The sequence below is a fragment of the Osmerus eperlanus genome, chromosome 16 (assembly GCF_963692335.1).
Source record: "Osmerus eperlanus chromosome 16, fOsmEpe2.1, whole genome shotgun sequence".
Taxonomy (NCBI): Eukaryota; Metazoa; Chordata; class Actinopteri; order Osmeriformes; family Osmeridae; genus Osmerus; species Osmerus eperlanus.
In genome coordinates, this window is record NC_085033.1 from 1,487,770 (window position 1) to 1,505,646 (window position 17,877).

Consider the following 17,877-nt stretch of genomic DNA (forward strand, 5'->3'; position numbering starts at 1 on the left):
CATTCATCATCCAGCCTCTAATATCAGTTATTCTGTGGCTCCTCTGCTTACAGCAGAATTAATTTCTGCTTTAATTACTCTCATCGGCGGAATGCTGATGAAGGAGAGGGACCAGGCATTCTGGGACCCGGGCCTCATTCCGCCGCTTTAATTTGAATGAATTCCACCCGGAGACACTGGCAAACAACTGGCAGCAGAGCCCGGGGAGTCACTGTGGGAGCGCTCAGAGGAGCAGCAGCCACGGCCCTCACCAGCCTCGCTAGCTACCCTGTGTGTGTGCGCGCGCGTGTGTGTGTGTTTTTATGTGTGTGCATGCTTGATAGAGAGAGGGAGAGAGAGAAAGTGAGCGAAGGAGAGGGTCTGTGTGTGTATTTGTATGTGTTTGACAGAAAGAGGGAGAGGGAGTAAGGGGGAGGCGTGTGTGTATGTGTTTGTGTGTTCAGGTGAAAGATAGACAGAGACATCAGGTGTAGCACGTATTTGTGGCTCTGTGCGTTTGTGTGTGTGTGTGTGTGTGTGTGTGCGCATGCCTTTATGTGTGCACACGTGCGTGGAACGCCATCCAGCAAGACCAAGTAAAAAAGCACTGTTGATTTCAAACAGAGGCTGAATAGGAACAGATCTATATCAGCACCAAGCACTAACAACTAGAAGTGTCATCATTGACTGCAGCCTACTGAGAAGCATGAACGTTTATTTACCAAAAATCATGAATAGTTCATTTGCTTGTTACACATAGGGTGCACGATCCTCACGCATATCAGGAGGAGTGCATCATACAGGAATCCCAGTGCCATAGCAATAGGAGTTCCTGGGTAAACTGGATGCAAACTGTTCATGAATGCATAATGGAGGAAAAAAACCCGGTCCAAACGGCGGAGCATCACAGAAACCATCTGAAGAGCTGGGCCATTCGCTGTAATTGACTTTCCTCCAAGGCAGCATGGTAGTTACAGAATGGAGCATATTGGGGAAGGATTGTGATTGATTGTGTGGGTCTGCCACGGCGATTCGTTTGATTAAATGTAACCGCGGGATTCTCTTCCAAGTCCTAATGAAGCAGCAATTTGAAACTGGGAGAGGAACAGAGTGAGCCAGGCAAGCCTACTGCTCCAGTCTGCGTGTGTGACGACAGACACACACACACACTCTCACACCCTCTCACAGGCTAGTCCTCCCACCTCTAACTACTGTTTGCCATCAGCGACTGGGCTCAGTGACATAGGACACTATTATTACTCTCCTCCTCATCTACTCAACAATTCACACACAGAATCCTTGTTAGGAGAGAAATATAGTTGGTGTGGTAATATCTCATTGTTTGTATTTGTTTGTATTAAAACTAATGAGGAGATTGGATCATTTGCAAGTTGGGGTTTAATCAAATTTTCCCTCCCCAAAAGTGTAGTGTACCTTCTCAAGTGTAAACTATTAACATTAAACACGGGAACATAAGTAACATTAAAATGTGCTGTGTAACTATATGGGATGAATTTCTACTGGGGAAACAGAAATGTATCTTTCAATTCGGAATAACAGATCTATAATTAACATGCATGTCGATACTGTATAGGAGAGAGATGTTTACGTTCTGGGGTTTCATAATGAATAGAATCCATTACATTTCCTTTCAAGCTGCTCTTATGCATGGTATGTATTACGGACATCCCATTAATATTGTATTTATCCCAGCACATTACCCAGAACCTGGTGGTATGGAGGTCAGTGCTGTGGGCGTGGGCCCCCGTGACCCCACAGCCCCTGGACAGGTGGGCGGGAGACCCCTGTGCACTGGCCGTTTTGGCAGCATCTCTCTCCCCTCCCTCGGACAACGGGGAACTCAGGCCATGATGAGCAGCTGGGTTGCAAACACTGAGCACATTAATATCTTCCTAATGATAATAATCATTATGGCATAAGCACCTTTCCCAGAGTGGGAAAGCTTGCAGAATGTGCCAGGGTAGCATCGTTGTTAAAGTAAAAAACGGATAAAATGACTCTCTTAATAGGCGGTGACTTGCAGCTAGTGAGGTAATGAGAGCAAGCAGTAGTTATCTTATGTGATAATGAGACACACACAGTCCATTAGGGGGACTGAAGTCTTAGACTCAAGTTGGACAGCATGACATTTATCAATAACTGACAACAACATGTATCAAACAAAATAACTATCATATCATTAAATCTCAACTACCCTACATAGTAACTTCTATCCAAATCAATTGTGTTAATTGGCTACTACTATTGGATCGAGTCACAGAAAACGTTATCAATATCACTAGCAGGACACCATTCTGCTTTCAACTCCTACAGCCTCCTGATCCACAAAATTGTAAGTCCGCACACAATTTCCCATATACCCTCTACCTCATTTAATATAACTGTCACTGTTCACCTATCATAGGCCATTATCTGTCTCATCCGCGTTCATTATTGAAGCTAATGATCTGTTGTCCTCTCCGCTCCCCATTGAAGGAGGACTACATTAAAAGTCTCTTACTAACTTAATTAGTAATTATAAATGTTAAAGATTAATCAGAGAGAGAGTGGCTTAAGGTTGGCGTCTCTAGGCGTCCACGGGACAAATGGAAAGACAAAGGAGCCACGTCGCAACCGTGTTCACGATGAACTGTGACGGTGGCCATGGAACACTGCAGAGACATAAAGGAGAACGTTCTAGCACTAATGGCTGTGTTTCATGTTTGCCCCGGCACATCCGTGTGCTTAAACTAAATGCAACGGGATTAGTTAGCGGAGAGAAGATGCTACAAGCCATGTCAAGAAACATTTGACGGATTTTTGTCCTGAAAATGTCTAAATTGTTTTAGGATATCTTTAGCACAGTCCCTATATCCATAGGCACTGTGGTGGAACTTATGGTATAAGGTGATATAATGCTTAACATGGGAAAACCATGATGCGTGCAGTATGCGCATTATCTCAACAAAATATCATGGCAATGGATCGGCTGAATTAAATCCAGGGTGTGCATTGACAGGCCTACCTACTAAATATGTCCCACTCCGACAATTCTACCTCAGCAGCATCCGTTCCCCGTATTAGCACTGATATCACTTCAATAATATGCTTTCATCCAGGGAGTTCCTGTGTGATTTCCATTAATGAGGGAGAATCGCCTAGGACTATCTGCCTCCATGTTTTCCGGAGCATGTTGACGATGGAGCCAGGGGGTCTGAAAACGCTTGACGGGGAAAACAAGCAGGAAGTTTTGGATCTGAGTTGAGGAACGGTGCAGGGAGAGAAGTTGCTGCTCCTCTTATCTTCATGAACTATGGAAGGTGGAGGCTTAAAGTCTTCTGAGCCATAGAATTCAACTACTCTCACAACAGAACTTCCAGTGAACGAGTAAAACATAAACAACAATCTGGCCCATCTCCATGCCTACTCTGCTATTCCGGAGCCTTCTCCTCTGCTGTAAATGACGGCTGTCTATTTCATGGCTGGCCCTTCTCTTTTAGAGGAGAAATGGCGGTGCTTTGACTAGGAGGGAGCGGGGAGAGCTATCACACGAGACAGCGAGTGGGGTTGCGGGGGTCTGGCTGGTGGCCCGCATCACCTGAAACCTATTAGAGAGCTTTGGAACATTCCACAGGGTTCCTATACTGCGGCCAGAGGGCATCGTAAAGGTCTTCAGTGAGAGGGTCGAGGCTGGGCTCAGACGTCCCCTGCACAGACACAACAAACAGCTAGCAAGGTGAAACAGCAACTCCAGAGGCCGAGACAACAGTGGGGAGCAGGGTTTAAAAAGCACTGAAAAGCGGGGTTGACATTGTCGTCAGTGTTTTTTTTTATAACGTTTCTTTCCACAAGGCAACACTTCAACACATGAAAGTAGACATTACTTTCTGAAAGGTAGCTGCAATGAAAAGAAGTTTGCCGTTATAAACACGCCTAAAACATGATTCATACCGCATTTGCAGCCAAAATCAAACATCCGACTCAAGTTTTTGTCAAATGGTTTGCCATCTGGACCCATAACAGCAAGAGCCCAATAGTGTTCACACTAAAAAAACAAACACACATAAACACACAAAGACTCAATGCCAAATCTATCGGAGTCGGTCGCGTCGACACCCCTGTCTCTTTCTCTCGCCCTCTCTTGTTTTCGTGCTCTCTCTCTCTCTCTCTCTCTCTCTCTCTCTCCCTCTCTCTCTCTCTCTCTCTCTCTCTCTCTCTCTCTCTCTCTCTCTCTCTCTCTCTCTCTCTCTCTCTCTCTCTCTCTCTCTCTCCTCTCTGTCCCTGCCTCTCGCTAGCAGTACCAAGGTCCATCCCTTTGGCCGAGCTACAGTGTTATGCTCGGTGGGTTTAGCTCTATGGGTGGCTGTGGCCTCTCCTCTGGCCGCCCGTGTCCATTTGCTCTGCGGGTATGGCAGGCCCGGGCTGACAGATGGCCGGCCCTCTCCTCTCCTCCGCTCCCGCGTTGGAGGAACACAGTAACTGGTTTTTCCTCCGCCGTTGACCTTGCCACCGCCAGCCAGCCAGCCATCCAGGCTGGCACTCCGCCTGTCGAACAGGAGGGTAATGAAGTCCAGCTCCGCTCACATGATTATTAAGGCTTTGACGCCGGGGGGGCCTTTTTCAACGCGCTTCCCCCCCCCCCCCTCCCCTTCCCCCCTTCCCGCTCCAACCGCCCACCCCCCCCCCCCCCCCCCCTCCCTCCGCTGTCTCTGCCGTTCACAGTTGCGGGGGTTTGGACGAGAACAGTCAATCGTTACGCAGCACTTTCGAAATGCGCACCGTTAAGGGCCGGACCAAAACTTTTACCCCTCCCCCCTTTATTTTCACAGTTTGCCAGTGTTTTTTTCCGAAAACACATTCGACAACCGTGTGGGCTTGAGGAACCAGATCCCCACCTCTGCAGTCCCACAACACAACAGCCCGGCGAACGCCAACTGTGAAAGGCTCAGGTTTGCAGACGGCGCTACATGATTCGGAGTCAAAGTTGAATGGGATGAAGATGTCCCCTCACATTTCCCATCCCTGCAGGGGGTGACAAGCTCTAAAAGCCAGAGAGCTCTGCACCATATCACCGGTGTATTTCTCCCTGGCCGGCAGCCTCTCCTGGCACGCCTGGAGGCCTTGTCCCTCCAGAGCCGGCCTGGGAATTCAGAGGTGTGGGTTGCAGCTCTGACCTTTACTAAGGCAGCACTGTCTGTTTGCACTGCTCCCATATTCCCCCATCCCGCCTGTCCCCCCGTCTGACTGCTTAGCAACCCCCTCGGACCTGAGCAGGCTGGGAGTGCGCATGCTCCGCTGGCCTCTGTGCTCTCCCCCGGTCCTCCCAGGGGGCGGAGGAACGCAGAGGTTAATTCTGATCATTCACTATTTATAGGGCACTTCAGAACAAGGGTTGGCATTAACACTCTAAAGGAGACATCCCTCCTGTATATCAATAAAACATTGGCAGAAACACAGGAAGAGCCTACCTCTATACAGGTCGACGGACTAAACCACTCCACGTTGCATGGTTGAATGGTTGAATGGCTGAGTTGCGCCAGCCAAACCCTGCAGTAAGTTTGATACAAAAGACAATGACGCTGTACAGAAATGGATGCCTATAGAGAAGGAAAATCAAAAAACCGGTGAAAGTCAAGAGAAAATATCTCTTGAGAATGATTTGCCAAATAATCACCATGGTGACATCAGCCTACCAATCGCAGTGCAGTCCAGAGCCCGCTGGGCTCTAAGCTTGAGCAAACAAGGCATATGAAGTGGGAGCATCACATATTTCCCCTCGTGTTGGCCTAGTCTGAGAGGTGCGGGGAAATGTCAAGAAAATCAATAGATAAGGACCACATCAGACCGAGCTTGTCTAGCCTAGCAACAGAACATCCCCATGGTGATGTCTATTACCTATCCTTTACAATGAAAAAAAACAAAACAACAACAACAAAAAAAACACGAAGAAGAGCAAATACCCTCACTGCAATGCCGTAAAAGTTTTCATGCTGCTCCCTGGTTAACTTTTTCTCTGTCTTTGTCTTTTGACGACAAATACAGACCGCAGACAGGTATATAACACTGAAGTGAATGTGTGAATCTAAAGATAGCCCTTCCTGGAACTCACTCTCTTTTCTATTTTCCTCATGGATGACACATTAGGCAGGCACAAGTATAATGTAACAAGCAGGAAGGTGTGCGTAATTGCATATTAGCAGCAGCACACACGGCTGCACGGGAGGTGACTGCGCTAACGAATGGAGAGGCGTTATTAATCACCAATTAATAAAAGCGGTAAGAAATCGCACTTGCTATACGGTATGCATGGCTTCCTTTGTTTGCGCTGGCTGATCGGAGAGCCTGCTCTCGGTTTCTTTGATGTGATTGATCCCTACTGCGGTACTGCTGGTTGGTCTATTGGTTGGTCAATCAGGTTCTGACTCTCATCTAAACAGGGAATGTAAATTAAAAGGTGACACGTGTGGGCGTTGTGTGAAGGATTTCTGTGTACTGGAATGACACTGTGTTAGGGCTCACAGGAAAATCTAAAGGTGATTTCACAGCAGGAAACAGGAAATTGCAACATCTAACAGCAGCATTTCTTTACACACCATGAAAAGAAGTGTCCTTAATAGAGTAGTAAGTGTGTTCCCACCAGTGTGGAGACAGAGACAGAGACGGTGTAATCAACACACACTGGCCACGCCGCTCCAGGGACCCAAAGCAAGAGGATGTGTGTCAGGGATCGTTTGTAACCCTTAGAAAGCAAAAAAAAAAAAAAACAACAAGCATTTTACCTCCAAATACTGTTACACTTCCCAGTTTGTTTAATCACAAGAAGACGATATGGTACAGGTTGCCAGGTTGGTGGTCAGTATGAATAAGGTGAGGAGGAGGAGGGAGTGAGAGATGACAGAGAGCAGGAGGGACTGGAGGAGGGCTGGAGGCCTCACGCTCGCTCGCCCTCCTCTCCAGCTCTGTAACGGCCCTCAGTGCCTGCTTCACACTGAGCGGCCAGCTGTACAGCAAATGGGCCTTTCCCTCCCCGCCCCCAAAAGCCCCCAACCACCACCAATGCCCCCCGCCCCCCCACACCACCACCACCTCCCTCCACATGGGCCGACCAGGCCACTGGCTCCTCTCTGTGAGAGAGAAGGCTCCTCCCTGACTTGGCTTGAGGCTCGGTGCTGTCACCAGCCCAAAAAAACAACAACAAAAAAGAAAAAAAAGGTTAGAGGTGACCCCAAAAAGCCACTTTCTGGAATGTACTGGGTTTGTTTGTTTATGATTGTCCTTCAGAACGTGGCAACCCTGGCTATTACCGTCTGTAATGGACCTGAGTCAGACAGTTTCAGAGGGAAAACGGCTAGAGTGAAAAAGCGACAAACCTTTTCACCTTTACAAACCTTTTAGGGCAGAGCCAATTCTTAAAAATGTGTCGGAGGACCTCAAATTCACACAGGGCTATTTGAAATGGAAGGATAAATGGGTCATCTGCTCCCCCCACCATGATCCAAATGTCAGAGTTCACCGCAGGGTCATGGTACAGCAATAGGGAGAGATGGAGCCTTGCTGCTTAAACCACAGAAGCTTAACTGACAACCAAAGACCTTCAACGGTACACATTCAAAACAAAAATAAACTTTGTCAAACAAAAGGACTGCCAGTTAAAGTATTGTCTCTCGTTCAATTTTGGAAGACTATGACTAGTGCAAATTGTTATGTTTTTTTGGGGGGGGGGGAGAAATCTCAATTAACATTTCACACAAAGAAAGATGCAAATAATGGATTTGATAATGACCACAGCAGCTGAAAGCTGTATAAATCTGTGTGCCTCTGGAGAAAAATCGGACACCCTCAATTCTGTAAGTGCGCCATGCCAAAAAAACTCTAAACTAAAGAGTGGCCAGCTGTCTTCTGGCCTGCTATTAAATTGCTCCTTGGATGGTGGCGATATCATTTTTTTCGCCATAGGAGTATCACACCAGGTCCCCAAACAGAGCCACCAGCTGTACAGCAAATGTGGACTGATCCATCTGGGCCCTAGCAGGCTGCGCCCTCCATCTTAGTACACGTGGGGCCGTTGGTGGGCTTGGCCTGGGCTGGTCTGCAGCACACTCCCCACCACCCACACCACCTCCCTCGCTCTCATTCCCCGCCATTATCATGCTAAGTGTCGAGTAGCTCAGACCAGAGCTGTGCTTTCTGTCTGAGCTGGGTTCACCACCACCGAAGCATAATATCCATGCATCAAAATGTGCTGGCAGAGGCACAGACGAGGCAGTCACGAGCTCTTTCGTGTCGGACGGGGAGGAGACCGGGGAGAGGAGGGGGAGGAGGCAGCAGAGTGCACTTGGCTTATGGAGACTATTGTATTACAAAGGCAGCTGAGGTGGACTTGTCTGGGGCCGAGACCGGCTCGGATTCTGTTGTTCCGTACACTTAGCGCTACAGTTATGTCACGCCACATCACTATATATAGAGTTATCAGTGTGAGCTGACACCGCGGAGCGGGGCATGGATGAAAACAACACCCCTATGAATCCAGTGGCTGGTCCATTACCTACGCTAATAACACTGACAGCTGAGCGGAGATGACCCCAGACCCCACGTTTCCCCTCTCTGGTACAGATGGCCATTAAAAGGAGAAAGTGTCCCCTTTTTTCAAGGGAGAAGGTATTTAGAGCTTTTTCCAAATGAGGACCTTTTTTCAGCTTTTTTTGGCCCAAAATTTCTTTACGGTAATTACAGGCTGGTCCAAATTTAACCCTGCTGTAGAGGAGGGAATGTAGAAGCATATAAAACCGTCCACAGTCAACTCGGATCAACACTGGTGTCATAACAAGGCTGGGCAAATTGCATACTTAGCATTTATGTCGCTTTGTTGCATTTGTTTAGGATGCCTCTGAATTTTTTTGAGGGAATAAACCTCTTTTGTATTTATTTCAACGTCTCAGAAAGGAAACATCACCAGCTGCTACCCGTAGAACACAAATGTTGCTCACAGATAGTCAGTAAGACTTCAGAGACAATATGAGACATTGAGCAATAACCCAATCACCTATCCTTGTGCTGTCTAGATTTGGCCATTATTGGAGGGAATGGTCGGCCTGTGTTGCAAAAAGACATAAAATAACCAGTAGGGGGGTTTGTTTTCTCCCCTCCCAGTGTGTTCCCTGCCCATCTTCCAGAGAAAAAGGACTAATGCTGGCATGGCGGTGTATTAGGCTCCCCCAGTAGAGCAGACAGAGAGAGCAGATCGCAAAGATGAATACAAAACATACACCTACACATTTCCCATCTCTGTCTCTCTCCCTTTCTCCCTCTCTCTCTTTCTCCCTAACACGCACACAGGCTGAAACCACACAGCTTCAAAATCACAAATCACATGCCGGCGATTGTTTATGCACAAACAGTGTGGTCCTGATAGAATTGCCCACCGGTCCTGATAGAATTGCCCACCGTGTTTAAATTCACCTGCGCCTAGGAGCGCCTTCCAAACAGAGAGGCGGTTTGGTTCCAGATCAATGAGTCTCTCTCCCACTGAAGACAACAGATAATCCAGTGTAATGAAAGAGCCGCCAAACGAGCTGAATAAATGAATGAATAAAGGAAGGTGAGACCAGAATTCAGACGCCTACTTACTGCAGGCAAGAGAGAACTGGCATTGAATTGTGTATTCTCTACCAATTATTCTACCTGCATACAAATGCAAGTGAAAAGTGAAGACATTTTGGGAACTTGAAATGGGGTTTGTTGTTTGTGTGGTCTTGAGAATGACAATGAGGTCTACTGGTAGATCAATACAAATGTATTTTCAAATATCCATTTGTGTTATTACTGTGAACATATGTAATTTTAATTCAATTAATAGTAAAAAAGAAAAGTCCTCAAGTTCACAAACGATTCAGTCATTGTACATTAAGAATGTCAATGTATTTTCCATGAAGGATGTCATTAGTAAAATTCAAACCTATTCTCAATTTGCACATTTCCTACAGAATTCTATATTTTATGTTAAACCGGTATCACATCACTGTGTTGGTGGGATGTAATCCAAGGAAAATACACAATGGCCAAAAAACAACAAATCTTACCTAGCATGTGATTGGCCACATGGACTTGGATGTCCCATTCGCTGTAGAAGACCATCTGACATTTGATGCACTGGTAGGTCTTCTTCTGATCGATGGACCAGAAGAAATAAAAACACAAGGATGAAAGGTTTTAGACTACATCCTCATCACCTTAAATAAACACAATATTCTTGGTCAATTAGGGTGACTTATTCCACTTTCAGCAGCACCGCTAGACGTGGACCATTTTGAAACATACATGCTGTTATGTCTTCAATGTACTTACCTCCTCTGTTTGTGAGGGGCTGGCTCTGGGCATCGGGGACACCTGGGGGGTCCTTAGCTGTCCACTGTTGCTGTCCCCTCCCTGCTCCCGGTGCACTGTCTGGACATGGGCCTGCAGCTCCGCCTCCGACTCAAACTTCACATTACAGCTGGTGCAACGCGTTTTGGCGGCGGTTGAGGAAGAGGAGGAGGAGGACGAAGAGGAGGAGGAGGCGGCTTTGACTTTCCCCTCCCCGGGGCTGAGACTCTCCCCTTGGACCCAGGTGGCGGCTGCCACTGCTGGGGTGGTCGCGCCGCCCTGCTGCTGCCTGCCTCCGTTCACGGTGGGGCTGGAGCTCTTGGAGCCAGCTGCGCTAACGCAGGAAGCACACAGGCCGTAGGGCAGGCCGTTGATGTCCAACTTCACAAGGTCCTGCTTGGAGCGGAACTCCTTCAGGCAAGAGGCACACTTGAAGAGCTTCTGGACCTGGTGGTGGTGGTGGTGGGAGGCCACGGTGTTGCGGCCAATGGGGTGATTGGTGGACATGGTGCCGGTCTTCTGCATGTGGAAGGTGCCGTGGATCTTAAGCTCCAGGGTGGAGGTGACGGTCTGCATGCAGACAACACAGCGGAAGCCCGTCAGAGAGTTCCTCAGGTCAGGGTGCATCTGGCAGTGCTCCAGGAAGTCCTCTTCGCACTGCAGGGGCATCTTGCAGATCCGGCAGCTGCCCGTGTCCAGGCTCTTGCTGTGGGTGACCTTGTGCTCGGTAAGGGTGAGCAGAGAAGGGAAGCGTTCTCCACAGATGGGGCACATGTAGTGTTTGACAGGGCCCAGGTGGGTCTGCATGTGCTCCCTCAGCCCCGCTTCGGAGAAGAAGGTACGCGAGCAGACGTTACACTTGTGGTTGCCCTTGATCATGTCCGCCTTCCTCTTCATCATGGCACTCTCCCCTGGGCGGATGTTGTGGTCCCGCAGCTGGTGGTTGGTCAGGAGGGAGTCCATGGTGTAGGATGCGCCACAGATGTCACACCCAAACATGGGGTCCGCCGTGTCCACCTCCTCTTCGCTCCCGTCGTGGCTGTTCTGAGGCTCGACGGCGGTTCCTCCGGGCGCCGCTGCGCCGTGACTGTTGGTCAGGAGACCCTGTAGCTCGGCGTCCTCCTTCGTCGCGGCGTCCGTCCCTCCCGCGGTGGAGCCGTTGGCGCCGCAGTTCTGGGCCTTGCCCTCGAACACACAGTGCTTCTCTCTCAGGTGCTTCTCCAGCAAGACGATGGCGTGGAAGGCCTTGCTGCAGAAGCGGCAGTTGTACTTCTTGCTGTGGGTGGTGATGTGGCACTGCAGCTCCACTTCCGTGCCAAAGGATTCGCCGCAGAAGATGCAGCGGTGGGCCCGGCCCTGGTTCTCCAGGTGACTGTGTTTGACGTGCAACTGCAGGTCCGTCTCATGCCTGAAGTCCCAGTTGCACGAGGTGCAGCGGAACACCTTTTTCTCGTTGCTGTGCTTGACAGCCAGGTGGAGCTGAGTCGACACCTTGGAGTCAAACACTTCCTGGCACAGGGTGCAGCGGAAGAACACAAAGGTGTGCATGTCCAGCAGGTGCTTCTGAAGATCGTCCACGGAGGTGAACTGCTTGTCGCAGCTCTCGCAGATGTAGTAGGTGGAAGTGATGGTGAAGTGGACTGTCACGTGCTTGAGCAGGGATTCCTGGTTGGGGAACTCTTTGTTGCACTGGGGGCACGTGAGCTGGGGCTGGAGCCCATCCAGGTGAGTTTTCAGGTGGGTCTGGAACAGGTCCAGACTGGTATATTTGGCCCCGCACTGGTTACAGATGAACTCACTGGTGGCGCGAGACGAGGAGCCTCCATGTTTGAGCAGTGCTGTTTGCTCCACAGAGATGGGCGAAGAGGGGCTGAGTGTCCTTAGGGACTTCTTCCCGTTGTTGATGTAGTTGAGTGCCAGCGGGATGTTCTTGTGGTTCTCCTTGATGTGCTTGTTCAGCTTCAAAACACTGTTGAAGATGGGCGAGTTGGTGCAGTAGGAGCACGAGTACACCTCCACGATGGGCTCCTTGGGCGTCACGGCCAGGGGAGAGTCGAAGCGCAGGCTGCCCCCGTCGCAGTGCGTCTGACGGACGTGTTCCTCCAGCGTGGCCTCCGTCAGGAAGCCCATGAAGCACTGCGGGCAGAAGAAGGCGTTGCTCTCCTTGGCCACGGGGCTGGGGAAACCATGAGTGCAGCGGATGTGCTCCTGGAGGGCATTGAGGTCGCCCAGAACCTCAGGGCAGAAGTTGCACTGGAGCAGGGCGTCTGGCAGGCTAGCTAGCAGGGCGACGTGGTCCTCTGCATTGTGCACCTGCTTCAGGTGCTCGTTCAAGTTGAAGAGCGAGGGCAGCACCTCCAGGCAGAACTGGCAAGTGTGGGCCTGCTCCGGCTTGTCCAGGTGCATGGTTCTCAGGTGGATCTGAAGCACAGCCAGGCTGGAGAACATCTGCTTGGTGCAGTAGATGCAGCTGTAAGAGATCTTGGGCTGTTTGGAGGAGCGGCCCCCCATGTCAGAGGCATGCTGGGCTGCCCTCTTCCTCCTCCCCCGGGTCTTGGGAACCGGCGGGGCCGCCTCAACCATGGTGGAACTGTCCACCGAGAGGTTAGAGTCAGGGGTGGTGCTGGAGACCGAGGTGTAGCCGACCGTCAGCAGCGACGGGCTGTTGCTATGGTTACTGGACTCGGGGAGCTGGTGGACGTCCATGTGGGCATAGAGGTCTTCCACAGACAGGAAGTGCTCGGAGCAGATGGCGCACGAGTGGCCCTTCCGGTCGCGGCTGTGGGCCTGGTCGATGTGGGTGAGCAGGGTGCCCTCGTCGCTGAAGGGCTCGTGGCAGTAGATGCACTGCAGGGCGCCACTCAGTGCCCCGTCCTCTGACGGAGAGCACTCGGGGTGGCACTCGGCGATGTGCCTCTGGAGCTCCTCGGGGACGTCGAAGCCCTCCTCGCAGCGGCTGCATTTACGTGTCTCCTTCAGTTTCCACTCCTCGGCCCTGGAGAGCCCCGAGGCGCCGCCGCCGCCATCCTTGCCCCTCTCGTGCACTTGCATGTGCCCGTGGAGGGAGCTGGAGGACAGGAAGCCCCGGCGGCACACGGGGCACTTGTGGGGCTTGTTGGACGCGTGGGTCTTCATGTGGATCTTGAGGTGGTCGCTGCGGGAGAAGGCCGAGTCGCACTCGCCGCAGTGGTACTTCTTGTCGCCCGTGTGCAGCTTGACGTGGCGGTCGCGGCTGCGCTTGTGCTTGAACAGGCGGCTGCAGAAGGTGCAGCTGAAGGGGAGCTTGTCGCCGTGGCTCTGCTCGTGGCGCTTGAGGAAGCTCAGGCGGCTGAAGGACTTGTCGCAAAACTGACACGGGTACGGCAGGCCAGGGCCGCCTTCGTCCTCACCGTAGTCATAGTCCTCACAGTGGCCTGGGGAAGTCTGGTCCTTGCTGGAGGGAGATGATGCAGGCCAGGAGCAAGAAGGGTCATCCTCGATGTCAACACCGTCTGCAGGCAGACAGAGAAGGAAGGAGAGAGGAGAGGAAGGGAGAGGACGAGATGAGGGAGCGGGTCAAGAGATAATAGGGGGAAGGAAAGAGAGGGAATGAGTGAAAGAATAGGAAAGAGAAAGAGACAGAGAGAAGGTGTTTTGTCAAGTTGCATTAGGAACTCATTTGTCTCGGCTCGGTTAAATACTAAAGGTGGGTTGCTGCGGCACTAGTCATTAAGGTAATAATGAGGTGGCTAAGTATGAATTTACATTTCTTTGGAACTTGGATGATATTCTTTTTCAAAACAATACCACTCCTTAGGTGTGTTCTCAGAAGTTACATTTAAATCTGTTATTCAAAGTATAATTAGCGGAATAGAAAAATGGAAAAGCTTTTACCACAATTAACCTTGTATGTGGCCATGTAATGGCTTAGCCCACTGTGAGTCAAAATGCAATCTCTGACATTTAAACCCAACACAAGGCAACGGGGGTGCTTCAAGATGTAAGCCCAACATGAGGTAAATTAGAACATTTCTATTATTCTGTAACAACTACCATAATAGTTTATGAAAAATAAGATGCCTTAAAATGACCATCTGAATGAGGAACAAGGAGAAAACAAAAGCCGTCAAATCAAATGGCTTCAAAAGACAAAGCTAAAACATGTCAGTTACAGACAACATTCCTCTAGGGGTGCTAAAACCTAAAAAGCCTTCTGTAACTCAAATAATCTATGTTTTGGGGTTATACAGTAGATGGAAGAACACCGGTTCAGTACAGTGGCTACCCAAGGACAAGCAGGTGCAGGGAATGGCCAGATAACACAATAGACAACTGCCAGTGCCCCCCCCCCCTCCCCCCTCATCCAAATCAGACACCTGATTGGACGACATTTCAGTTGTATGTAACAGACAGCTTGGTATAAATGGAAAACACAGAACACCAGTTTCCACAGGTTCAAGAGGTGCCACACCACTTCTTCCCGCTGTCGAAACCCTAAGTGCTGTGAACTTCCTTACTTAAATAAAACATTGTAATTCCAACCCCCCCCCGTCTGAAAAAAAGCAGAGTCAAAAGGCCAAAACTTGGAACGGGAAAAACAAGAGGAAACAGCAAGAGATTTATGAGACAGACGAAGGAAAAGCAGAGAGCCCATTCCAGGATCCAGGATCCACACTATCCTTCAGTGAACCAATCCAAGTCTCTCTCTCTCTCTCTCTCTCTCTCTCTCTCTCTCGCTCTCTCGCTCTCTCTCGCTCTCTCTCTCACTCTCTCTCGCTCTTTCTTGTTTTTACTGGGAGATCTGCCCTTCGTCAGGATAACGTTCTGCCCTTTTCCGAACACCTACCCCCACCAGGCTCTATCTACAGGAAACAGATGGGGTCGGAGGCCATCCCCCTGCCCCTCCACATTGCTGAAAGCGGCACATTGAGAGCCCACCTCCACATGGCCAAGCCTCACGGAAACCTCCCACCCCTGGCAAGGATCCCACTCTGCTCACATCTCACTCAAGGAGCCTGCCCTGGATGATTTACCAGCTTTATCTGGCTCATCCACGTTTCTGTCAGTGTGTGTGTGTGTGTTTCTCTTTGTCTGTGTATGTACAATACATGTGCAATTTCTCTCTCTCTCTCTCTCTCTCTCTCTCTCTCTCTCTCTCTCTCTCTCTCTCTCTCTCTCTCTCTCTCTCCGTCCTCTCTCTCTCTCTCTCTCTCTCTCTCTCTGTCTCTCTCTGTCTCTTCATGGTTAGAGGGAGGATGCGTGAGTCAGTGGTATGCTCTCCTCTCCTTCATGGAGGGGGCGGATCTGCCCTCGCTCTCCCAGCCTCCCAGGGCAGGAGAAGGCAGCGCAAAGAAGGATGACCCCTGCCTATGCCTTACAGTCAAACATATTGGCTTTTAGACAATCCACTACACAAACACACAGCTATAACAAATACGTCTATTTACACGAGCCAAAGCCAAATTCAATTCTACAGTCTTAAATGAGGATGTCTTCTGCCGGGAGACATCGCCAGGCTGTCAAGATGCCTCTTCCATCCTTTGTTTATTTGATTTATATTATTTATTTCACGTTTTTATTACAATGTGACACATCCAGTCTGTAAGTCACAGATGGGCACATCTGGGGGGGGGGGGGGGGGCAAGAGGGAGTCATGAGGTCTGTATAAGAAGACGTGTGTATGTGGGCCATTGTGTGACTTAAACTGGCAGATGCTTAATTGAATCAACATGCTCCACAGTGCCCTATTGTTGTTTAACACAGGATTCTTAATGGTGTAACTACATGCTAACTACGCTTGGTGTTGCCACTAGATGGGAGCTTCCAGAAGCTAGGAATGGACAAATCATGGTGTGTGCATGTTATAATAATAGGTACTCTACTTCTACTAAGTGTAGTTCTGGTCATTATCACAGTGTAGGTACTGTATATAGTATGTATATATCCCTGGATACATTCTGATTGTTTTGAGTAGATGGTGAATGAAAGCCCAGCTGTAAGGCTGCTCAAACCTGCTTGCATAAACAATTGTTAGTTTTACAAATTGTCCCACAATTATGGATAATATGTGCTCCTTCTTCAATGTCCATCCTCACCCATGGCGGTTCTTGGAGGACACTGCAAAGAACGCCATTTCTGACAAACGTACAAACATGCACACGCACGCGCAAACACACGCGCACACAGTCAAGGCAAGTGTGTGAACAACAGCAGATGAAAGCAGTGAGCCTCAGGAGACCTTGAAGGGAAGAGCGAGAGAGAGAGAGAGAGAGAGAGAGAGAGAGAGAGAGAGAGAGAGAGAGAGAGAGAGAGAGAGAGAGAGAGAGAGAGAGAGAGAGAGAGAGAGAGAGAGAGAGAGAGAGAGAGAGAGAGAGAGAGAGAGAGAGAACTGTTTTTTCCCTTCTTCACCCAGACAAGAAATGCCCAGGCCTCGGCAGCCTGAGTAAATAAAAGAGCGGTCCTTACTTCCCCGGTCTCTCGGGCGAGGGGCCTGTGCACGCCAGCGCTCTCTGTGTGGCTGCCAAAGGGGATGCTGGGGCCTGAAAAACTACACCCTGCAGCTGAAGGGCTGTCTTTGTTGGCCTGCCAAGGCCTTCCTGAGGCTCATCCAGCCAACAGCTTGTCACATCCTGGGAGGAAGACCTCCATCTTAGGGCCTGTCCCTCCCCAGGAGCCTGTACTCCCTCCCTCCCTACCTCCTCTCTTTCTGGTTTTACCTCGCTCCTCTTTTTCATGTCGGCTGCTATACTGAACAAAACAACTTGTGGGATATGCTCGGAATGTAGAAGCGACAGCTGGAAATTAATTGGACATATGTTATGAGGGCGTTATTCATATTAACCGGTCAAATTATATTAGGTAGATTGAGGACTTTAGTTATTTGTTGACTCTGATTGAGCAAAAGTACAACTCTTAGATGGACTTTTCATTGCTCCAAACGATGCCCTTGGTGTTGTACTATCAGAGTAATCGCTTGACCCTATACACCGTGAGCCATAGTTTATGTAAACAACCTCTTGTGCCCCCCCCCAACACCCCACCCGTAAACACATACACAAGCATGCACACACTGCATACAGCTTGCCAATCCAAATGTCTCTGTGAGTGCCATCTCTAACATGTTCATTTTAGCTCTAACTCTGAGTAAATATTCGTGTTCAAATAGGCCATTCAGAGAGACTTGCTGCCACTACTGCACACACACACACACACACACACACACACACACACACACACACACACACACACACACACACACACACACACACACACACACACACACACACACACACACACACACATCCTCCTGCTTGACATGAGCTTCCCTTTAATTGGTGTGAATATATGTAAACAAAAAAAACACACTTACGAAGCAACATCAGGAATCAGGAATTCTTTAAAGTCCAAAGTATGTACAGTTTTACTGTAGTTGTTGGTGTATGGTTAGCAATAACAACATTACAACAATAACACTTATACTACTACTACTACTACTAATGATAATAAATGGAGTTGGATGTAAAGTACTCTCCCCAGCTCTCAATCTCTCACTCCTAT

The 17,877-nt window shown here is 49.4% G+C and overlaps 1 protein-coding gene across 5 annotated transcripts in view; it reads right to left on the reverse strand.

The window, feature by feature from the left end:
* Positions 1-17,877, reverse strand: part of LOC134036885 (zinc finger protein 521) — a 103,712-nt gene that overhangs the window by 46,486 nt on the left and 39,349 nt on the right. For 4 of the 5 annotated variants that reach the window (XM_062482045.1, XM_062482044.1, XM_062482042.1 and 1 more), the window contains exons 4-5: positions 10,324-13,832; positions 10,059-10,143 (exon numbers count right to left, since the gene is read on the reverse strand). In XM_062482045.1, the coding sequence (XP_062338029.1) occupies positions 10,059-10,143; positions 10,324-13,476 (3,238 nt within the window). In that variant the 5' untranslated portion in view covers positions 13,477-13,832. The remainder of the gene's footprint in view (positions 1-10,058; positions 10,144-10,323; positions 13,833-17,877) is intronic. The other variant, XM_062482043.1, reaches the window with a different exon arrangement.